This window comes from Siniperca chuatsi, linkage group LG11 (genome assembly GCF_020085105.1).
Source record: "Siniperca chuatsi isolate FFG_IHB_CAS linkage group LG11, ASM2008510v1, whole genome shotgun sequence".
Classification (NCBI taxonomy): Eukaryota; Metazoa; Chordata; class Actinopteri; order Centrarchiformes; family Sinipercidae; genus Siniperca; species Siniperca chuatsi.
This window is the reverse complement of record NC_058052.1, coordinates 5,745,631-5,765,129: the sequence shown is the minus strand read 5'-3', so window position 1 is coordinate 5,765,129 and position 19,499 is coordinate 5,745,631. Positions and strand designations below refer to the sequence as shown.

The window sequence follows — 19,499 nt, the reverse complement described above, 5'->3', positions numbered from 1 at the left end:
TTGCTTAGGGATTCTTAGATCTATTTTTCTGATGATGACCACCTACTGTGTTTGTATAATGTAGGAATATACAGGGTAAGTTTGTGTCTGCCCCAGCAAGTTTTTTCAGTCTCTGTGAAATGTGTTGGCAATAATAGGCAACATTTTACCCCAAAAATGTCAGACTGCCATTATTGAGAATACTGGTGCAATGGTCTGGACTGCAGATAGACTGATGTTTCTTTTGCTGCATCTTCATTTTGGTGATTTCTTGCAACAAACGAGAAACAAACGAGATATACCGTGTTTGTTAGTGAGCTTCAGTGGTGCTGCTAAGCATATTTTTTATAACCTTTGGACAGAGTCAGGCTAGCTGTTTCCCCGTTTCCAGTCTTCATGCTAAACTAAGCTGACCATCTCCTGGCTGTAGCTTCGTATTTAACGGACATGAGACGTGAGAGTGGTATTCATCTTCTCATCTAACTCTCGCCAAGAAACCCGAAGCGTTTATGAGCCGTCAGCAGTTCACGTCACGAATGGCCTGAATGGGAGCAAAATCCCTGAAGAGTGGAGGCTGCAGCACAGCTTGGCCTGTAGTAGGCTCCATCCAACAATCACACATGGGTGTCATGTTCGGGTGTCATACTCATACTTTTGACCACGTAATGTATTTCCAATGCTCGTTTTTATATATTTGCTTGAATGTAATGATTTTTTTAATTGTCTTTGATTTTCTTATATCATCACAGTACAAAAGGTCACAGGCGCTCATCACAAACCCCAAATACCAGGACCATCATCAGCTCATGCATTCTTCCCACACACAGCGACATCACAAGCCAACACTTTTGTCACCTTTTGCTTGGGATCCTGACACCATCATGTCACAAACGGCAGCCTCAATCTCACACACCTACATTGTGGCATCACGCAGGCATTGTCTGTCGTCCTCCCCTTAGTGAATCTAACCCCCCACCACACACACACACACACACAACACTTGACATCACAGGGCTCCCTCCTAAAACCAAACCGTACACCTCTGCACTCACTGCCTGCGTGAAAGAGCAGCTTTCCTCATGCTCACGGCAGCGAAGTCACAAGCCGCCCCCTCACAAACCTTACTACAGGGTTAACTGAACGACACTTGGCCTGATTCTGAAAGCTAGTGAAAGCTCAAAGGGGAATCCACTCTCAAACCAAATTCATACATGTCATATAATTCAAATCTCAGAGCTGCCAGCAATGTCAGCAATAAAACTAGTCTGACGTAGGAAAATAGTGATAGTACTCAATGGGACAAACTAATTTTGCTACAGTTTTTATTTTTAAGCATTCTGCTTTACAAGCAATTCTCCATCTACTGTCAATGGTCTAGTTCTGTGAAATGATTGATCTATTTAAGATGGTGAGAATAGCATTCTTTCTCGTCATTTCTTTCTTAGAATGGATTTTCAGAGCAGAAAAAGCAGCTGTTAGCAGATCTTCACACCTTACAGTTGAGTGTTAAAAGAGGAAATCATGTCATGTGCAACACTATCTTCTCATGAAGGGGCTTTGGTCTAAGGACAGCCCACTTTTTTTGTATCATGTTTACTTGATAACAGTAGTCTGCTTATCCCGCTCACATTCTATATCTGAACTTCCTTGTGAAGGGTTGGGCAGGTACATAATAAAGTCCAAACCTTAGGACAGTGCTAATGTTTCTCTTTAGCCAAATCACTAGAAAATTTAAAATTACTGTTGTCAATGTGAGTGGACATTAGTTAGTAAACTACTAATGAAAACCACCGTGTATTTCAGTGGAGGGAAATTCCCTTTTTCCGTTTATATTTGTAAGCTGTAAATGTGTATAAAGAAGGTCTTCTTTTCTGATAAGCCACAGCGCCCTCTGCTGGACAGAAGTGAGAAGTGCATTTAATTGTTTAAGGGGCCAGGCTGTACTAATCGAGTGTCAAAAACACACAGGCTTTTTAATGAATTTGGGAGGTAATTTAAGCAGTGACAAAAAAATAAAGATATAAATTATAGTTACTGCTAAATATATTCAGCTCTTTAGATAGATTTAGTTCATACAAATACATATCTTCTATCAGTTATTCTGGTCTGACCACAGCACAACACATTTGGTGCCTTTAGGAGGTATCGGGAATATTATGAAAATTCCTTTTAACGTTGGAAATTCCATCATGTCTGTTTGGAGATTATGCCACGGAAGTCGTGCCATCCAACATCCAATAGACATAGATATGTACTAAATAAATCCAATATTGTTTAACGTGTTTATAGTCCCTTTAGGGCTATTTAATCCACGCACATATACATGAGCTGTGATATTAGAAGAAGGAAATTACGAAGAGCACGGGAAGGCATCAGGCATCCGGGACAACAAGTTCCGCATTATTTCTACACTTTAAAGACATATATTTTGTGATGGATTCACAGTCTCCGCCAAAGCCATGGGAAAGGCGTATTCCAGGGGCAATGAGTGCACCTATAAATTACAGGTAAACTTGCTATAGCGGCGTTAGCTTGGTCGCCGAGGCCTTTGTGTGTTTAACGTACTGACGGCAGCTGGTTCGGTGTTGTTGCTAGCTAGTTTATGCTAAGATTGTTGCACAAGCGAGAGGATATCCAAACTGTAAACTTTGACACGGTGGTATGAGTCTTTACCAGTTAACCACTCGTATTTCCATTTGTCAGAATATTTTTTGCCAAGTACAGGCATTCAAACAAAGCAACAACTGTACAAATACCCAACCAACTAGCAGGCCCAATGAGGCCATGTAATCATGTACCTTCTTCGGGGGTATGGTAGGTGTTTCACGCTAGGCTCCCTTTATAACTACTTGTTTTTGTCGCATTTCTAAATGATGAACGTAAACGCCACACAAAAGTAGTTTTTAATACGATATTCAGCAGAAATTACGATAAAACTGTCTCCTTCTCACCTGTTCACTAATAACCTAAATGAAGCACTATTCGATTGAGGTCGCATCGCTGTTTGCAATTGTAAGCAATTTCATACCAACAACTTATTGACCACATTTGAAGAACGTAATTTTCGATGTTCAACGTTGTTCGAGCAAACCCACAGGTTTGTTTTTGAATGTCCTGGTATTGACCTAATGCCTGCTGTAGTTTAAGTTAAGCAGGCCCAATCTCACCCATGCTCTACTGTATCACAAAAAATAACATATATAAAATCACTGAAGCTGTTTTGAACTCTATGTCTTGTCTTGGCCTTTTCACCAAACAGGTCTACAAACTTTGGACCATCTGCAGGCCCCTCTTTATCTGCAGGCCCTCCTGTTCTGACCAGAATGGTGCCCCCAGTGCCCCCTCGTCCCGTCCAGCAGGGCTACCGCCCATCCTACAGTTCTTTCAACTCCTCTTACAGCCCCTATGGGAGCTCCATCTATGGGGGGTACAACCCCTACAGCTATGGTGGTGGCTACGGCCTGGGAGGTTACAGCCGCCTCCCCCTCACGGAGGACGTTGCCCCCAGCCGGTTCGTGCAACAGGCTGAGGAGAGCAGCCGCGGTGCCTTCCAGTCCATCGAGAGCATTGTCCAGGCCTTTTCCTCAGTTAGTATGATGCTGGACGCCACCTTTTCAGCTGTGTATAACAGCTTCCGTGCTGTGCTGGATGTAGCCAATCACCTAACACGGCTGCGTACACACCTCACCCGAGTTTTGTCAGCCTTTGCTCTGGTACGCACCTTGCGCTACCTCTACCGACGGTTACAGAGGCTGCTGGGGCGAAGGTCAGACGCTGAGGTTGAAGACTTGTGGGCAGACAGTGCATGTGATGTTCTGGCTACAAGTGCATCCAGAGGAATTGGAGCAGGGATGGAGGATCAGCCCGTGAAGTCCTGGCCAATCTTTCTGTTTTTCGCTGTAGTCTTGGGGGGACCCTACCTTATCTGGAAGCTGCTGAGCTCCAGCCCTGGCTCTGAAGAAAACGGTGAGGCTTACATTCAAGATTTTGTACTTGCAGATGAGATGGCGAACTTCCACATTTTTATACACATGACGTTTTTAAGTTTTGGTGTATGTAGTTGTCCTTTACTCCTAACAAGTAAACATGTTTTGTGTTGCTTTATTTAGCCACTAACTGGGCTAGCGGGGAGGATGACCATGTAGTGGCCAGAGCAGAGTATGACTTTTCAGCTGCATCTGAGGAGGAGATTTCTATGCGGGCCGGAGACATGCTGAACCTTGCCCCTAAAGGTGAGAGCTCCTTTAATGGCTGCTGTCCTCACGTTTCTCTCATACGAAAATGGTTGAACACATCTGGGGGTGTACTAGGCCATTATGGTCAGTGTTGAAAGTCACTGAATACAAGTGTTTTATGGCAATATTGGATTTGAGTATGTTTTTTTTTGTTTTTTGTTTTTTTGCATCACTGTGATGAAGTTTCTCATCTGGTTATTTTATCCATAAACAGTTTGAGTTGATTTTCCAGAAAATGTATTATATCACAATATATATCAATATCACAACACACAAAATTACATATACGCAGTGCTATAGGGGTGGGCGATATGGCCCTAAAATAATATCCCGATATTTCAGGGTATTTCTGTGATAATGATATTCTTGATGATATGACAAAATACTGGAAAATATTTTTGGTTTAGAACTCACAATAGCTGTTGCGCTTTCCTCGCTGGATTTTTGGCTCTCCTCATTCCCACCCGGGTGCTTTTGCTTGAGGTGGTGAAACGTGTTTGTTGTATTGCCCCCTTTTGTTGTTACAGTCTTCTTACACTTCTTACACATTACGATATGGTACACCCCTACACTCCTAGCCTGGGGTATTTTGGTAGATTTCTTGCTACTCTGTTTTACAGTAGACTAGTGCAGTGGCCGTTCAAAACGTGCCTGTTTGGAACGGGCCGATTTCTTGGCCTCCGGTATTGCTGCTTCAGTGCATAGAAAAATGAATACTGTTGATTTGAGGTGTGAATGAGTATACCAACAACATGAAACTAACATTCAGTTATACACAGATGTTAAGTAGGCCTACTATAATAGTAAATATTTTCTCATTTCAAGTATAATGAGGGCTGCATTTAAAAATAAACACATAAAAGCGAGGTTTCGAAAAAAAAGTGGATCGATCATATTGGGCTCTTAGAACGTTAATTTTCTGTGCGTTCAGTTCGGATCATTTGAGTGGATATATTTGCTCAGAAGATATGTGCTTATATGAGACATCCTGGTTTTGAACCGTCCTTGGTGAAAAAGCGCAAAAGCTGTGTTTTCACTGTCTACTTTTATCTTAGAGCACACGCCAGAAGAACTTTTCTCTGATCCCCCGTTATTATTATTATTATTATTATTATTATTATGGAGAACAAAAAATCTAACTTTTTTGGGGGGGGTTAATGAACACTCACACTCAATATTTTCAGCAGTTATTTCGTTATTTGACTATTAGCCTACGTACGTTTAGCCATTTCCAGTCAGACCCTATGCAATTTCCAAGTCATCAGATTTTATCCTGAGTAAGAATATCCACTCACACTAATCCAAATTAATTTCCAGATTCTGAGAAATGCTCCACTCCAGCAGCAGAGGAGGGTCACTGCTGCAACACCCCGCTCTTCCCTACCCGTACTCAAACCAAATCAGGCGTTGCAGCGATTAGCCGCAGTGGTGTGGGCATGTTGATTTGTGCTTTTACAACGTAACAGCTGTGAAACAATCAGAAAATAACGTTTTATTTCTCTGATTCACTGTCTTTCTCGCTACCGGCGCTCCCTCTCCTCATTCACTCTTCAGGTCTCTCTCTCTCTCTCTCTCTCTCTCTCAAACAAACCAAAGGACGCTTCTTGGTATGTCTATTTTTCAGCATAGACTGCAAGCCAGACACAGACCTCGAAGCTGGGTACACGAAATAAACCAAATAACCGTGTTATCGCTGTCTACTTGTTGTTCTCTGACTTGCTGTGCAGCTCTGATGTCCTCCTCTGCATGTAGCAGAACCCTGAAGCCCCGCCGCTGCACAAAGAGAGAGATTTCATTGTTTTATTTTATGTTTTTCATATAGCTTTTTGTGTTTGTTGTTATAGCAATGTTGTCTTAATAGGTGAAGATTATTTCCTTAACTTTATTATGTACTGTATGTAGTTTAAGTGCAAACATTGCTGTTTTTTTAAAATGGGATTCACATAAACATTATGAGTGAAATTACAGCTTGTCTTCCTGTCCATGTGGTATTGTAAATGCATAGTGTGTATTGCAAAGACATCAGTCAATTTTTAAAGTTTGTGTTTTGAGTGAAGCTTTCATCATCAAACAAATTGTCAGTAATAGAAGAGGAAGACATGCTTTGAAACAATAGAACAGTGTTGTGTGTTTTTCCAAGAGAGATAGTTGTGAACTTCCCCCCCATGTTGACGAGCTCAGATCATGACCTTTTATTCTCCCCTTTTGTTTAGAGCAACAGCCCAGGGTTCGTGGCTGGCTACTGGCCAGCATGGACGGTCAGACCACAGGACTTGTCCCAGCCAACTATGTCAAGATCCTTGGCAAGAGGAGAGGCCGAAAGCATGCAGAGATGGAGAGGCTTGCTCAGGTCCAGCAAGGCAACGCACAGGCCTCCCAGACAGCCCTTGCTGCACACCCACAGTTAAATCCTGCCCAAGGCTTTACCCCGGGCCTTCGTTCAGCCTCCGCCTCAACTTCCTCAGAGGAGCTGCTAGAGTCAGTGTACACAGAAACACCAGCTTCCTTCAGTCTGGGAAGCTCCAACTCCAGTATGCCCTCCAGCACCGCGCTAAACATCCCTGACAAAACAGACTTGTGATGTTTGTGCATGTGTGCACATCTCTGTATGCAAGTCTGTGCGTGTTCTTAACATTGGTTGGCTCAGTCAGTGCTCTAAGTAGTTCCCAGGCTCATCTATAATGATTCAAAACATCAAACACACAGGTTTCCTTCTGTACTGTTTAAAACCAGTGTGTCTTAAGTTAGGAGGTTATTTCTTTAGTCAGAGCTTGTACAAGAAAGTTTTGTGTATTCTCTATATATGGTACACTGCTGTTCTTAGGATCATGTCTGATGTAAGATGTAATGTCTTGAGATTGTTCATTAACAGTATTTAGTTCAATGTTTAAGTTAATGAGGTGCACTGACACATCATCTGTATATTGACAGTGTAAGGACAATGCCAGGGTATTTTGGTTGATAATGTAATTATGTAACCTTGTACTTGGTTTTGGCCTTCACTTGTATTCTGCTTGGTCTGCTGTATATCTTCTTTGTGAGGCAAATGGGATTGGAATTATTCAGAATGAGAAGGGGCTAATTTTGCACATTTTCAACAGTTCCTTAGTCACAAAGTAATTTTGTTAATATTTAATACAAATTATTTTGAAAATAAACATGATCAAAAATCATTTTTTGCCCATTGTGCAATGTCTTCATCTAGTGAACAGGAGTTGAACGCTGGGTCTTATAAAGTAGGTTTAATTAGTAATGGGGTTTTCACATCTGTAGAGTTAAGAGCGAACATAAACGCCTTTTTATTTTTTATTGCAGTAATATTATTGCTAGTGTTATTTTTACATGTAACTTTATTCAGTTTTTTTAAAGACTAAAGGAGGATTTGTGGCAGAAACATGGGATGGCCGCTGTCTCTAAGCAACAAGGCGCCTATACAAAGCTTAACCTGCTGCAGTGCGACAACGGGGACGAGTCAGCGTTGCAGATACCGACGGAACAAGCCAAAAAGCGTTTAACGTTACTTGTCTAAATTATTTTAGGACTTGACCGCTGAGTTTGTATTGTGACCGAGCAGCCCGTCGATAACATTTCCCCCGTGCTACTGGTCTTAAACGTATACAAACATCTATGCTGAGTAGCCACCTAGCTGCCTGATGGACGTGCTAGTTAGCTGATTGAAGCTAATGGTGTGTTCAATACTATCGGAAATATAGGTTTGCATGCAATTGAGTTTGAAGATTCATTCTTGACCTTGTACATAGTACTTGGACAAAAGATTCTTAACCGTAACGCATGGTCATACTCGTACTTTTTTTCTTAAATGGCTTACAGAATTGATCGCATAGCTGCCCACTTCGATAAAGAGAGCAAAATTGTTTATGTGGGTGTATACATTACAATTTATCCTGACATTGCAACATAAAGTAACTCGCCTACTTTGAAGAAAATAGCAGCACCCACCAACAACTCAAGAATACCACACGACTGAGCGACTGACACCGTCACTGGTGGTCGTGACGCGTCGTGTGGCGCTTGTGAGTAAGGGTTTACCATGAGTACCTGAAGGCAGCAGATCCTGTCCCGCAAAGTTAGCTAGCATTAGCAATGGCTGCAGGTAGCCGGTAGGAGAAGACCGCAGCATCAGCACCATCCATACACAATGACATAAAACAGGCACCAGCTTAGTTTACTGTACGAGACGACGGGGAGGAATATTTCGGACTCCAGATAAGTACGTTAACGATATTTTATCCTTCTTGCTGTTTGAATTTTGTGTAGAGAACCAGCGGATTTAATTTGACCCAAAGGCATCTGATGTTGATGCAGCAGGAGGAGGACAGAGGGACTCGGCCTGCGTTAGCATCACTACTCTGCTGACACCACTGAGTTTCTCCGTTGTACACCATGAATTTATATCATACACCTGTATCAGCACATGTATGTAAAATGCACACCTCATCTTTGGCTGCTAACAGTATCTCTGAGTAAAGCTGTGCAGAGCCTTCGGGATGTTATGACCTATCATGTATTTAACTTAGTGATAGAACATCATAGTAACTTTTCACATCCAGTTTAGACTGCTGTGAGACTACTTATTTTGATGTATGTCAAAATTGTGTGAACGTGAATAGAAATATGGAACCTTTAGAGACTGGCTAAACTGAATATAAGAAAGATTAGCCTCCACTAGCTACATTCTCTATTCATTAATCAGTATTCATGCTAACTTCACATATGATAATGTAATAATATCTGGTGTGTGACTGCTATTGCTGTCATAGCCCATTTCACTTGAGATAGGAGTGGTCTTCTAATGAACAAAAGCATTCATTATGTGGATTAGGGCTGCAGCTAACTATTATTCTCATTATCGATTAATGTGGTGATTATTTTCTCGATTAAACTATTTATCATTGGGGCTATCAAATCTCAGGGAATCGTGAACATTTCCTAAACCCCTTTGTTCGGCCTGACCAACAGTAAAAAGATAAAATAAAATAATAACAGAAATATTCAGTTTAATATCACATTACACTAAAGAGAGCAGCACCGTTGAGAAGTTGGAACCAGAGAATGTTTAGCGTTCTTGCTTGAAAAACAACTTAAAAGGATTATTCAAATAGTTGGCAATTCATTTTCTGTTGATCGACCAATCATTTCTGATTCGGATCTGGTGATCAGGCAGAGAGAGGCATTCATCGCTGACTTGCTGCCTTTTGCTTCTTGTCTCTGCCTCTGTAGAGATGAGCCGCTTCTGCTCAGACAACAACAACTTCCCCTATGACAACAACGTCCTGGTTTTGGACATGGTGCTGGGCTCTTTGTGGGGAGTGCCCCAGCCCATAAACTGGGACAATGTAGCCAAGCTAGTTCCAGGATTCACTCCCAAGGAGGTAACTGGAATGCTGGGTAACTATGAATGCTTCCATCCATCCACCCCTCCATCTATCCAGTCCCATCCATCAATCATTCCATGGTTTTGTAACATCAGGCCTGGCTTGTTGATAAAAAAAGTAATACTTTGGCACTGATGTGGTCTTACAGTGTGCCCGTCGATTTGAGGAGCTGAAGAGCACGGGGGGTTTTCCTCATGTGGACAACCAATGTAATGCCTTGACAGAAGGCAGCACCTCCCCTTCAGACGGCCTGTCCACGCTGCTGGACACTGGGGAGGTGGCGGAGACAGGAAGCAGCCAGAGCAGCAGCAAAAATACAGGTCAGTTGGTGCCATCCTGAGTAGTACAGATAACATTTTAATTTGGTTAGTTTAACCAACAAGAGCTCCGTATTTAAACTTGTTTTTGTTAAGGACTTACACATCTATTTTAACCTGGAAGTCATCTTTATTCATACAGGATATCTGCATGGGCAGTAATGTTAGTTATAAAATGTCTTTGTATCTGTCAGGAGACGTTATACATCTATGAAGTAAAAGTACGATATTTTCAACATTGGACTGTGCTGCAGGAGGCTGTTCAGTTCTTCAGTCAGCACCGTCAGACCTGTAGCGAACACTCGTAATGTTAGCAAAGACTTAGAAGAACTTATATGAATTCATCATTTTTATTGTTTAATCCATCCATCTATTTTATGCCACTTATCCAGGTCCAGGTTGCATTAATGAATTAATTGTATCAATAGAAGTTGTGTTGTTATGGGAGCTACTGAAAAAAATGTGATATAATACTAAATAATTCTAGGCCATATCGTCACTACTGGTTTTCCATCATAGTTTCATACTTTGGCCGGCTGGTATGGTCATGAAACTGGTATTAAATTGCATTCTAAATGGTATTAAAAAGGTCTTAAATGTAACTTAGTGAGCCCTGCAGAAACCTTGTTATAAGTTTGCCATCTCATTTTTATTTATTTATTTTTTTTTTGCTGCTGTTACAGCTTTTTGCCTCACAGGAATCATTTAAGTTTTATCCAGTCTAAAATGCATTTTGTTTTTATTTAATAAAAGCTTGTATCAAATGAAGTTAATTTGAATTTGAACATTGTGACTATGCCTTTTGCTTTACGATGTAATCGGTTCAGGCACAGCAAACTGTGTTAATTACTACGTTCTCAGGCGAGTAGAAAACATAGACTACTGGAACAATCCAATATTTTAGAGCAGTACAATACTTCGTTAAAATATATGTCAGTGCCAAAACACGCGTAGCTATGGTATTGATGGTTACTGTTATTTGATAACGCATATTTAAATTTTTTTTTTTGCTGGTGTCAGCAGGGTCCAAATCCACAGGAATCTCCGGAAGGGTCGGTGCTGTGGAGAAGAAAGAGAAAAGAGTCTCATCAGAGGAGGATGACAAACCTCAGAAGCCACGAGAGTAAGTATTGAGAACTCATCCTCAGTCTTTACAAAGGGCTGTTTCCCACAGCAGTGAGCCCAGCTAAAAAAAGAGCACGTTGTTTCCGTACACATACGTGCACACTTGCTCTATGTTTAAATGATACTCCACCTTATATCAAAAATCTTTTTTACTCACACATTGTGGACTTTAAAGGCAGCTAGAAAAGTTCTATGTTCGCATATTTAGCAGTTTTACGGTCAGGTCTGTTTTTTCAAGTAATGGATTTGAACTTCTTTTTTTTTTCCTACAGTCCCAACATGGTCATCCATGTGTGTGATGAGACCAAGAACCTGAAGCAGGACTTCACGTGTCCCAGAGATCTTCTCGTTAAAGAGATGCGTTACTTCGCTGAGTACTTGTCTGTGGACTCCCAGAGGTGGGAGGAGGTGGACATCTCCGTTCACTGTGACGTGCAGATCTTTGACTGGCTCATGAACTACGTCAGGAGGAACTCTGCAGGGGAGGGAAACAAGGACAAACCCCGGCTTGGTAAATCCTTACAAAAACTGTAAAGCAATAATAGATATCACATTATTATACATGGGAATGCCTGAGCTGTCACTTACATTACCTGTTTGAATCCGTGAATGGTGCTCGATTATTAGGCACTAAACGTGGCGTGTGTTTGGTGGGTTACTAGCTGTGTGTTCTGTGTTGTTTGTTGGTTGTGGGGTTTGCTTGGTTGGTCATGTGGTGTTTGTCGGTTACAGAGCCCAGCAATGTGATCTCAATCCTGATCTCCTCCGAGTTCTTGAAGATGGATACGTTAGTAAGTGTTGTGACGCGTGATGCTAAGTGTGGTGATGCGCTTCGGGCCTTTTGTTTTTCAGATGTAAAATCATCCCTGGCCTTGGCAACAACATATTCCCAAGAACATCTTATAGCAAAGATGCTGAAGCCTCGGAGTTTGCCCAAAAAAGTACTAGCAGCTTGCAAATGTGTGTGTGTGTGCTTCAGAACTGATCATTGGTAATCTCTCCTAGTCCAGGAAAAACAAGAGGCCCATACATAGAGCTTTGTTAAGTTGATGTTGCATGGATGTTAAGAGTGTAGATGTTGTTTTGCCCCTATGAGTTATTTAGACAGTTTACAGTACATTTTCTCAGCACTGCTGTACTTACTAAGGTTCTGTAAGAAGAGCTAACATTGTAGCAATGATAAAGTAGTGTTTGATTAGTATTTCTGTAGGAGAATTGAAATTAAATTTACCGTTGCTGTGAAAGGTCTTTTGAGACTGGTATATGTTTGTCCGCGGTCAGGTGGAGGAGTGCATCCAGTACTGCCACAAACACATGAGTGCCATCGTGGCTACACCCTGCAACATGAACTGCATCAACAGCAACCTGGCAACACACATCGCCGAACTCTTCAACCACAATGAGGCCGACGACATCCGGGACAAAAAAGACAAGTTCAAAAGGTAACGAGATGGGAACGCAAGAATATAGTTGTTTTACAAGTCAGTTGTCGAAGATGAATGTGATGTGAGGTGAATGTGATCTTGTATAAACAGTGTCATAGAGAGAGTCATCCTTACACATTCAGTCACTGGGTTCATGTATGCTTCTATTTGTGACAACATGAAAATGCAAAAGGAGCCAGTGCTAGAAATGTACCCCCTTTTTTTTTTCCTTTTTTTTTTTTGATTTCCCCCTCAAAGCAAATTGTTTCAGAAGAAAATCGAGCGTCTCTTCGATGCCAGCTACCAGAGCAGAGATTCACCAGGAAACGCCTCGACTCTCTACAGGTGAGGAGCAGCAGTTTAGCTTCTTAGTTTCTGCAAGCACTGCTGAACAGCCTTAATCGCTACTTATGTTTGTGTGAGTCCTTAAACATTAGTTGCACGTTTTCTCTTAACTTGATATTTGATTTGTTCTCTTATTTTTAATAGCGGTCTTACTATTTATCATCTATGTGTGTTTAACCCCAGGTGTGGGCTGTGCCTTAAACTGCTGACCAAAGACACAGAGAGGAAGATTTCATGTGTTCCAGGGAAAATCAACATTGACGCTCGCGGTGAAATCATCTATACACACACTAGGTATTATAGCAGCCATTCAGTATGACATAGCAGTGTCCTATACATGGACAAAATTCATGTACTCATAGTTCCCGTATTTGTTTAGCTGTCAGCAATAATACATGGAGAACAGAAATATCCCGTTTACCTTTTAAGGGGTAAATTCTTGATCACAGTCCGTGTGTGTGTGTGTGTGTGTGCGTTTGCAGACAGAAGAGCTGGGATGTGCATGAATACATCACCAGTCTGTACGAGGAGCTCAAGTCCTGGGTCTTGGTCTACTGGAGAATCTGGGGTACCATCAACTACCTCACCTGCTCCCGATGCCAACAGGTGTGTGTTTGTGTATGCATGCATGTGAGCGTATGGATGTGTGATGCACAAATAAGCAAGATTGATACTATGACCCTGAGCACTTAGGACACTGTATGTTCAACCCCACCTAAAGAGTGTGTGTGTGTGTGTGTGTGTGTGTGTGTGTGTAGGTGTTTGTGTGTGCAGAGCTGACCCATTGCAAGTACCACCCAGACTGTGTGCTGTACCCTGGCATGGGTACAGAGAAAGGCTGGCATGGTGCAGGAATCTACCCCTGCTGCAACCAGAGGGTTCTACGCTTTGACCCCACTGGTATGCCCAAGGTATGGACACACACACACACAAACACACACACTCACTTTATCCCTGTTGTGTGATAATGCAATACCGTGCGACAATAGTGTAAAATGGAATCACAAATTAATTGAAAAGCTGACAAAGTACTAATGTTCTATTTAAACGGCTCTTAACCAAAAAACTAATCTAGCTGGTTCAACATTAACTAATTAATATTTAGTTAGTTGCATAAATCAAATGCGTGCTTTCATATTCTCTTTAAAACTGTTAGAAAAACAGGTCGATTACCTAATGGCTGCCCTGTTAATGCTTAATATTACTGTTACTTTGTACTTTTCAAAATCCTCTACTTGGCTTGTAAAGTAGTGCAGATAAATAATCTGCCCAGAGTGTTTCCATGCCCTCCACCCACTGCATGCTGGGACGGCTACTGACCCCTGTGACCCTGTCCGTGGCTACAGAGAATGAGTAAATGCAGCTCACAGTTCATCCTGACACACATAACACAGACACACAAACACGAGCTAAACTGCTGCACAAAGAGACCGATATACGATGGGCAGTGTAACCTATATTTTAAATAGTGCTCCCTGCGATGATATGATCTTTTATAGTGATTGCTCAGTGTTGTAGTTCATTCAGTTCATTGCCCCAAACGCGTTTCAAGCTGCGTGTGAAAGCTTCAGGAAATCCTAATACAGTTTAAGCACGGAAGTGTTTGTGTGTTCAGGGCTGTAAGATGCGAGACCACATAGTGAATGTACCTGACGAGGAGAGCTGTGACGAGGTGACCTCAGCCCAGACCAGAGTCCTTAATGACCTGCTGCTGCACAGAGACGCAGTGTGTTTGTCTAACACACCACCTGCAGAGGGGTGAGCATGAGTGTGTGGATTGTTTGAAGGTACATTTCTGGCAGTTTGTGTGTGTGTGTGTGTGTGCGTCTTTTTGCCAACATTTTTCAGGGGCACTTGTTATGAAAGATCTCAATGAAATTTAATAAGAAAAGTGTGTTCGTATGTGTGTTAGTACTGAGGAGAGTCCATCCAGTGCAGAGAAGGTCCAGGACTGTGACGTTCTCTTGGAGCCAACACTGCTCGGACCTCTGAAAGGAGATGGCAGCACTGTAAGTCTCTCTTTTTGATGCTTTTCTTCTACCAGTGTGTCTCTTTACCTGTGCCATGTTTATGATTCTGACTTCTTCTTTTTAACCAGTTTTCCCTTTTGAAAAACTGGAGTCTGCAACTGGTAGGACTTTTCTCTCATTTCCTTCATTACATCTGCTTATATTCTGGCATTGATCACTTTGTTAGCCAGCTGTCTTCAGACTTACAAACGCATCCAGGTGTGAAGGAAACTGCAAACGGTGCTTTTATTGAGATCTTTTGTTAGATTAGTCAAATGTGAAGATTGAGGGTGCCAGCATTTAAAGTCAGTGTCATCGAGCAGCTGAGTGGCATTGTCTAAAATGTGTGACCTTTGCCCTTCCAGAGGCAGCAGTCTCTCCTGTCAGAGGATGAGGAGTACACCACGGGGTCAGAGGTCACTGAAGATGAGGTGGGGGACGAAGAGGAGCTGTCCAAGAAACAAGGTGAAGAAGCTTTGTAGCTTTTTGTGACAGATCTCATGTTGGTGGTTGCTCATTAAAGTGAAAAAATGATTTATTATAATTATAACTAAACTAAATATATATTTAACTTTCTGTCCAACTAATTGTGTAATAAACTAGTTGTTTCAGCGCTAATAGCAAACAGCACACAGCACACAGCAGTTGGTGCACTGCTTGTCTGAAAGAAATAATAAGTCATGGACATATTCATGTAATGAAAATGCTGTCGCTAGGTTTAATTACAGGATCATAACAGTTCTTGTCATTACTATTGTAACAGTTTTATCCTGTAATGACAGTGGAGCAGTGGACAGCGATAGAAAGTCATAACGGTTATTACTGCTGTGATGCTGAGACAGTAGGTAATAGGGTGACTAGAGCTCCAGATAGATATTTCTGGTGATTTCCTGAATATTTTCACAGAGGCATATTGATATATGGATTAAGTGTTTCTTTTTTCATAATCATACATTGAATATACTGTACTTTCCTTGTGTATTTTTTTATTGTATTTTCATGTCATGTAACATATGATGCCTTCAGGTTATCATTTGCTGTGACCAATCACCCCTGACCTCATTATGCTTCCCTTCAACACTGAGTGTAGTTTAAATGATAAAAGTAAAATGAGGACACATAATGAAACATTCCTCTATTTATAGCACATCATCACACGTTTATTTTTAACATTTCGTTGTTGTGTTGCTTCCAGCACTTTTTAAGGATGGAAAAGAAAACAGTTGCTCCCTTTGGCCAGCAGATGGCGGCGGATGCCATCAGCATATTCATCCTGTTTTTTTTCTTTTTCTGTTTCCAGCTGCTAAGAAGGCCAAGAAGACCCACAGACCTCTGAAAAAACAAATGTCCTCTCCAAACTTCCAACGCAAAGACAAACCAGAGAAAGTGAGTCATTGACTTTATTAATATTCAATTTAAATTCCTCAGTGGAGTAAAATACTGCAGAATGCAACTTGAATATCTAAAAGACTTGTTTTCTGTTTTGGGTTTATGGTACCATACAATGTCAAGTTGTTAGCATAGTTAGCCGTGCAGCTAGCCGTTCTATTAGCTGACTCAGCCCCAGGGTGCCAGGAGCCAAACCCAGCAAGAAAACCACCTGTCGTCAAACTTCACTCAGTATTTTGATGTCAGGAATTTATTTTATTAACATTTTAGATTTGTTTCCAGTGAGATATTATTGAGTTTATATAGTGACTTTGCTGTTGTAAACATTACTGTTGCTGCTCTAGAAACAACATGTAGTTATATTTAAAATATTCACTTCTAATCCTGTTCTGAATTTATTCTTTCTTTAAATAATATATTTTTTAAAAAGCAATTATTTAGTAATGAAAAAGAACCAGTAAGAGAAAATCCTAATGATACCCATCCCTACACATGAGTTTAACATTACATTTTGGGGGTGGGGGAGGGGGAAGCACAATGCAAATTCCACCTGGAATTTTAAAATAATGATAATGTAATGATAGTGGTAATATTAATATTAATAAAGTAATAATAATAGGAATGATAGTGATAGGAATAATAATGATAATTATAGTAATAAGACTAATAACAACAACTGTAGTAGCAGTTATCGAGCAGGAACACGGGGGGCAGCAGGCGGCCCACAACCACAGATCCAGACTCTGCAGCTCCGGAGGCAGAAATACCTGCTGAACGGTTATGGTTATGACGGTGTCATGTCAGTCTTATGCACACCCCTCCAAATTAAGTGTTACCATTTGTACTTACAGTTGACTCTAAATCATGTATTACTACTCCAAAACATCTGCTTAAAGAGACACAGTTGAACATCATGTCCCTTAACATAGCTTGTACGCTGCTTATTTATGGTTTCTGAACTTTCATTAGTTATTGTAGATTCAACCAGAAACACTTTAGTCTGTTTGTTTTTATACTGTGTATTTATTTATTTTTTTACATTCTATAAGAGTTAAATTTGGAGATACTGCGTACACTTACACTTAAATGGCAAACTGTAACTTTATACCTGCATTGTTATGTTCTCTAAATCTGATTTTCTTTACCTCAGTCACAGTCCAGGGACAACACACCTTTCACGTGAGTTAATGTGCAAACACAAGATCATTTACAATATTCTCATACTCATGCTCGTGGAAGTGTGTTTATGCTCGGCTTGTATTTGACTTATGTTTTTAAATATTGTGAATTTTGGCCTTACCTGACACTTATATGTAACTATATGTAAATGTGTATCTATCTGACACTGTAAGGATAAGTACTCGTGCATGCTGTTTGACCAAAATTTGGAAAAAAGAATGGGAAAGCAGCACACTCATAACTTATTTCAACTGCCTTTTTCAGGATCCTGAAGAAGGTAGTTTGCCTTTAAGCCAGCAACCCACTAGAATAGGTGTGGGTCTTTTATTAACTGAAGTTTAGTTGACACTGGTGCCCGTGGTGTGTGTTTTGTAGAGTGAGTGTCCAGAAAAGTAAGTGGGACAGTTCTCGTTCCATGCGATACAACCAGGACGCTCAGAGGGAAGAAGGTAAAGGAGGACTCTACAGGAAATGAATGTTATTAATACTTTGATATTTTTAGGCATATCAAGTATGTACCACCCATTCAATTCCCATTCTTATAACTGCTCTTATTTTATTCTTTTATTCGTACATTTTTGCTGAGTTTCCATCTTGCTGTGTTTTTCTTCTTTTTATCATTTTTGTCTTTATGAACCAGACCAGCGCCGCATGGTGGAGATCATCAGCCACCTGACTAAGATGAGGTTTGGAGATCAGGAACAGAGCAAATCTAAAGATACTAAAGAGGCAAGTATCTGTTCCTATACATTCAAAATGTTATTTAGTATCAGGATGCAGGAAATGTAAGATTTACCTGGATTTATTGTCTTATTTCACATCGTGTGGTTGTGACTGGTGTGTTGAGCTGTCAGCCCTGTTGTCCTAGTTTTTGCAGCTGCCTGATGTCGGATTATTTTTGTTCTGAATTTGTGTGTGTGTGTGTGTGTGTGTGGTTGCTGTTGCAGCCTACAGGGGGAATCTACTCCAGACTGGAAGCGCAATTTAAGGGTGCCTCTCAAGCCAGACAGAGTTCAGAGAAGACACCCAGGTGCTCTTTGTACCCACACACACACACACACACACACACACACACATACATGAGTAATACACGCTCACACACACACACCTCATCATGTCCCATTCAATAATTGACCATTTTCTTCTTTCTCTGGCTCTGTAGATCGAAAATACGCTACGCTCAAATCCGAACAACATAAAGGACTCGATGGGGAAAAGGCCACCGTTTAAGAGATGAGCATGAAAACTGATGAAGAGCTTATGAAGAGTCAAGAGAACTAAGAGGAAGAGGCGAGAGCCTTCTGTGAGGGCTCAGTACAACAAAATAACTTCCTGCTGGCAGCCCCTCTAGCATGGCCACCACTTATAACCCAGCTGTGGACTCTCTCCTCACCCTCACCCCTCGTCAGTCCTGTTCTCTCCCTCGTTGCTTAACTCAGGTGACTATGTATGAATCACCATCAACTGCATCCTCTGTCACTCAGCTAGCTATTTATTTGTGCAGCTGCGCTCAGTCCTTGAAAAACAAGGAGAACTCTGGATCTGGATCCTCTCAGTGTGTCTTTAGAGCTAGACAAGTTGGGAATTCCTACAGAGGACAACATGAGAAATGTTAATAGTTTATTCTTTTCCGACCGTCATCTTACCTGAGGATCTGAATTATTGGGATCCAGTAAACTTCACACTTACCGCATTAAAAAAAACTAGTTTCAGAGAGAAATATGTTATGCTAAAGGTCAGATAGGGAATGAAAAGTTTACTGCTTCAATCACAGTACATCAGTACATTAAATTAACTCTGTATTATCATTTGTTTTCTTCTGTGGTGAAGCTCAGCCATCTGGGTGAGACAAATGTTTCCCCCAGTTCTGGTAGACATATAGTTCTAGTCATTCCTATCTGTATTGGAATGAGACAGTACTGTACAACACTGGGACCAATAAAACATGAATGACACTTAACTCCTCTTAGACCCTTATTTGACAAGTTTCTCTGCTTACTGTCCACTGGGTGGCAGTGTATTACCTTGGGGGAATTAACTGGGCTCTCAACAACTATCAACTTTGCCCCAGTTTGATTGCAACCTGCCACCTCTGCTCCAG

General features: G+C 41.2%; 2 protein-coding genes across 5 annotated transcripts; both read left to right on the top strand.

Annotated features, from left to right (window-relative positions):
- The first annotated feature begins 2,169 nt into the window (after positions 1-2,169).
- Positions 2,170-7,387, top strand: pex13 (peroxisomal biogenesis factor 13). The gene is made up of 4 exons (XM_044215439.1): positions 2,170-2,486; positions 3,239-3,945; positions 4,089-4,211; positions 6,428-7,387. Exons 1-4 carry the CDS (start codon positions 2,413-2,415, stop codon positions 6,793-6,795), a joined length of 1,272 nt encoding a protein of 423 aa, XP_044071374.1. The 5' UTR covers positions 2,170-2,412; the 3' UTR covers positions 6,796-7,387.
- A 236-nt stretch (positions 7,388-7,623) lies between these two features.
- Positions 7,624-19,358, top strand: sanbr (SANT and BTB domain regulator of CSR). 4 transcript variants are annotated; one of them, XM_044215435.1, is made up of 21 exons: positions 7,625-8,445; positions 9,456-9,607; positions 9,759-9,930; positions 10,948-11,050; positions 11,325-11,563; positions 11,785-11,843; positions 12,334-12,494; positions 12,735-12,821; positions 13,005-13,115; positions 13,304-13,427; positions 13,580-13,732; positions 14,437-14,579; positions 14,734-14,830; positions 14,920-14,952; positions 15,196-15,295; positions 16,131-16,216; positions 17,370-17,398; positions 17,774-17,847; positions 18,039-18,127; positions 18,346-18,428; positions 18,561-19,358. In XM_044215435.1, exons 2-21 carry the CDS (start codon positions 9,458-9,460, stop codon positions 18,595-18,597), a joined length of 2,130 nt encoding a protein of 709 aa, XP_044071370.1. In that variant the 5' UTR covers positions 7,625-8,445; positions 9,456-9,457; the 3' UTR covers positions 18,598-19,358. The 4 variants fall into 4 exon arrangements, with proteins under 4 accessions (XP_044071373.1, XP_044071370.1, XP_044071372.1 ...); XM_044215437.1 differs by having other exon boundaries at positions 7,626-8,445; positions 10,951-11,050; XM_044215436.1 differs by lacking the exon at positions 7,625-8,445 and adding an exon at positions 8,530-8,651.
- The last annotated feature ends 141 nt before the right edge of the window (positions 19,359-19,499 follow it).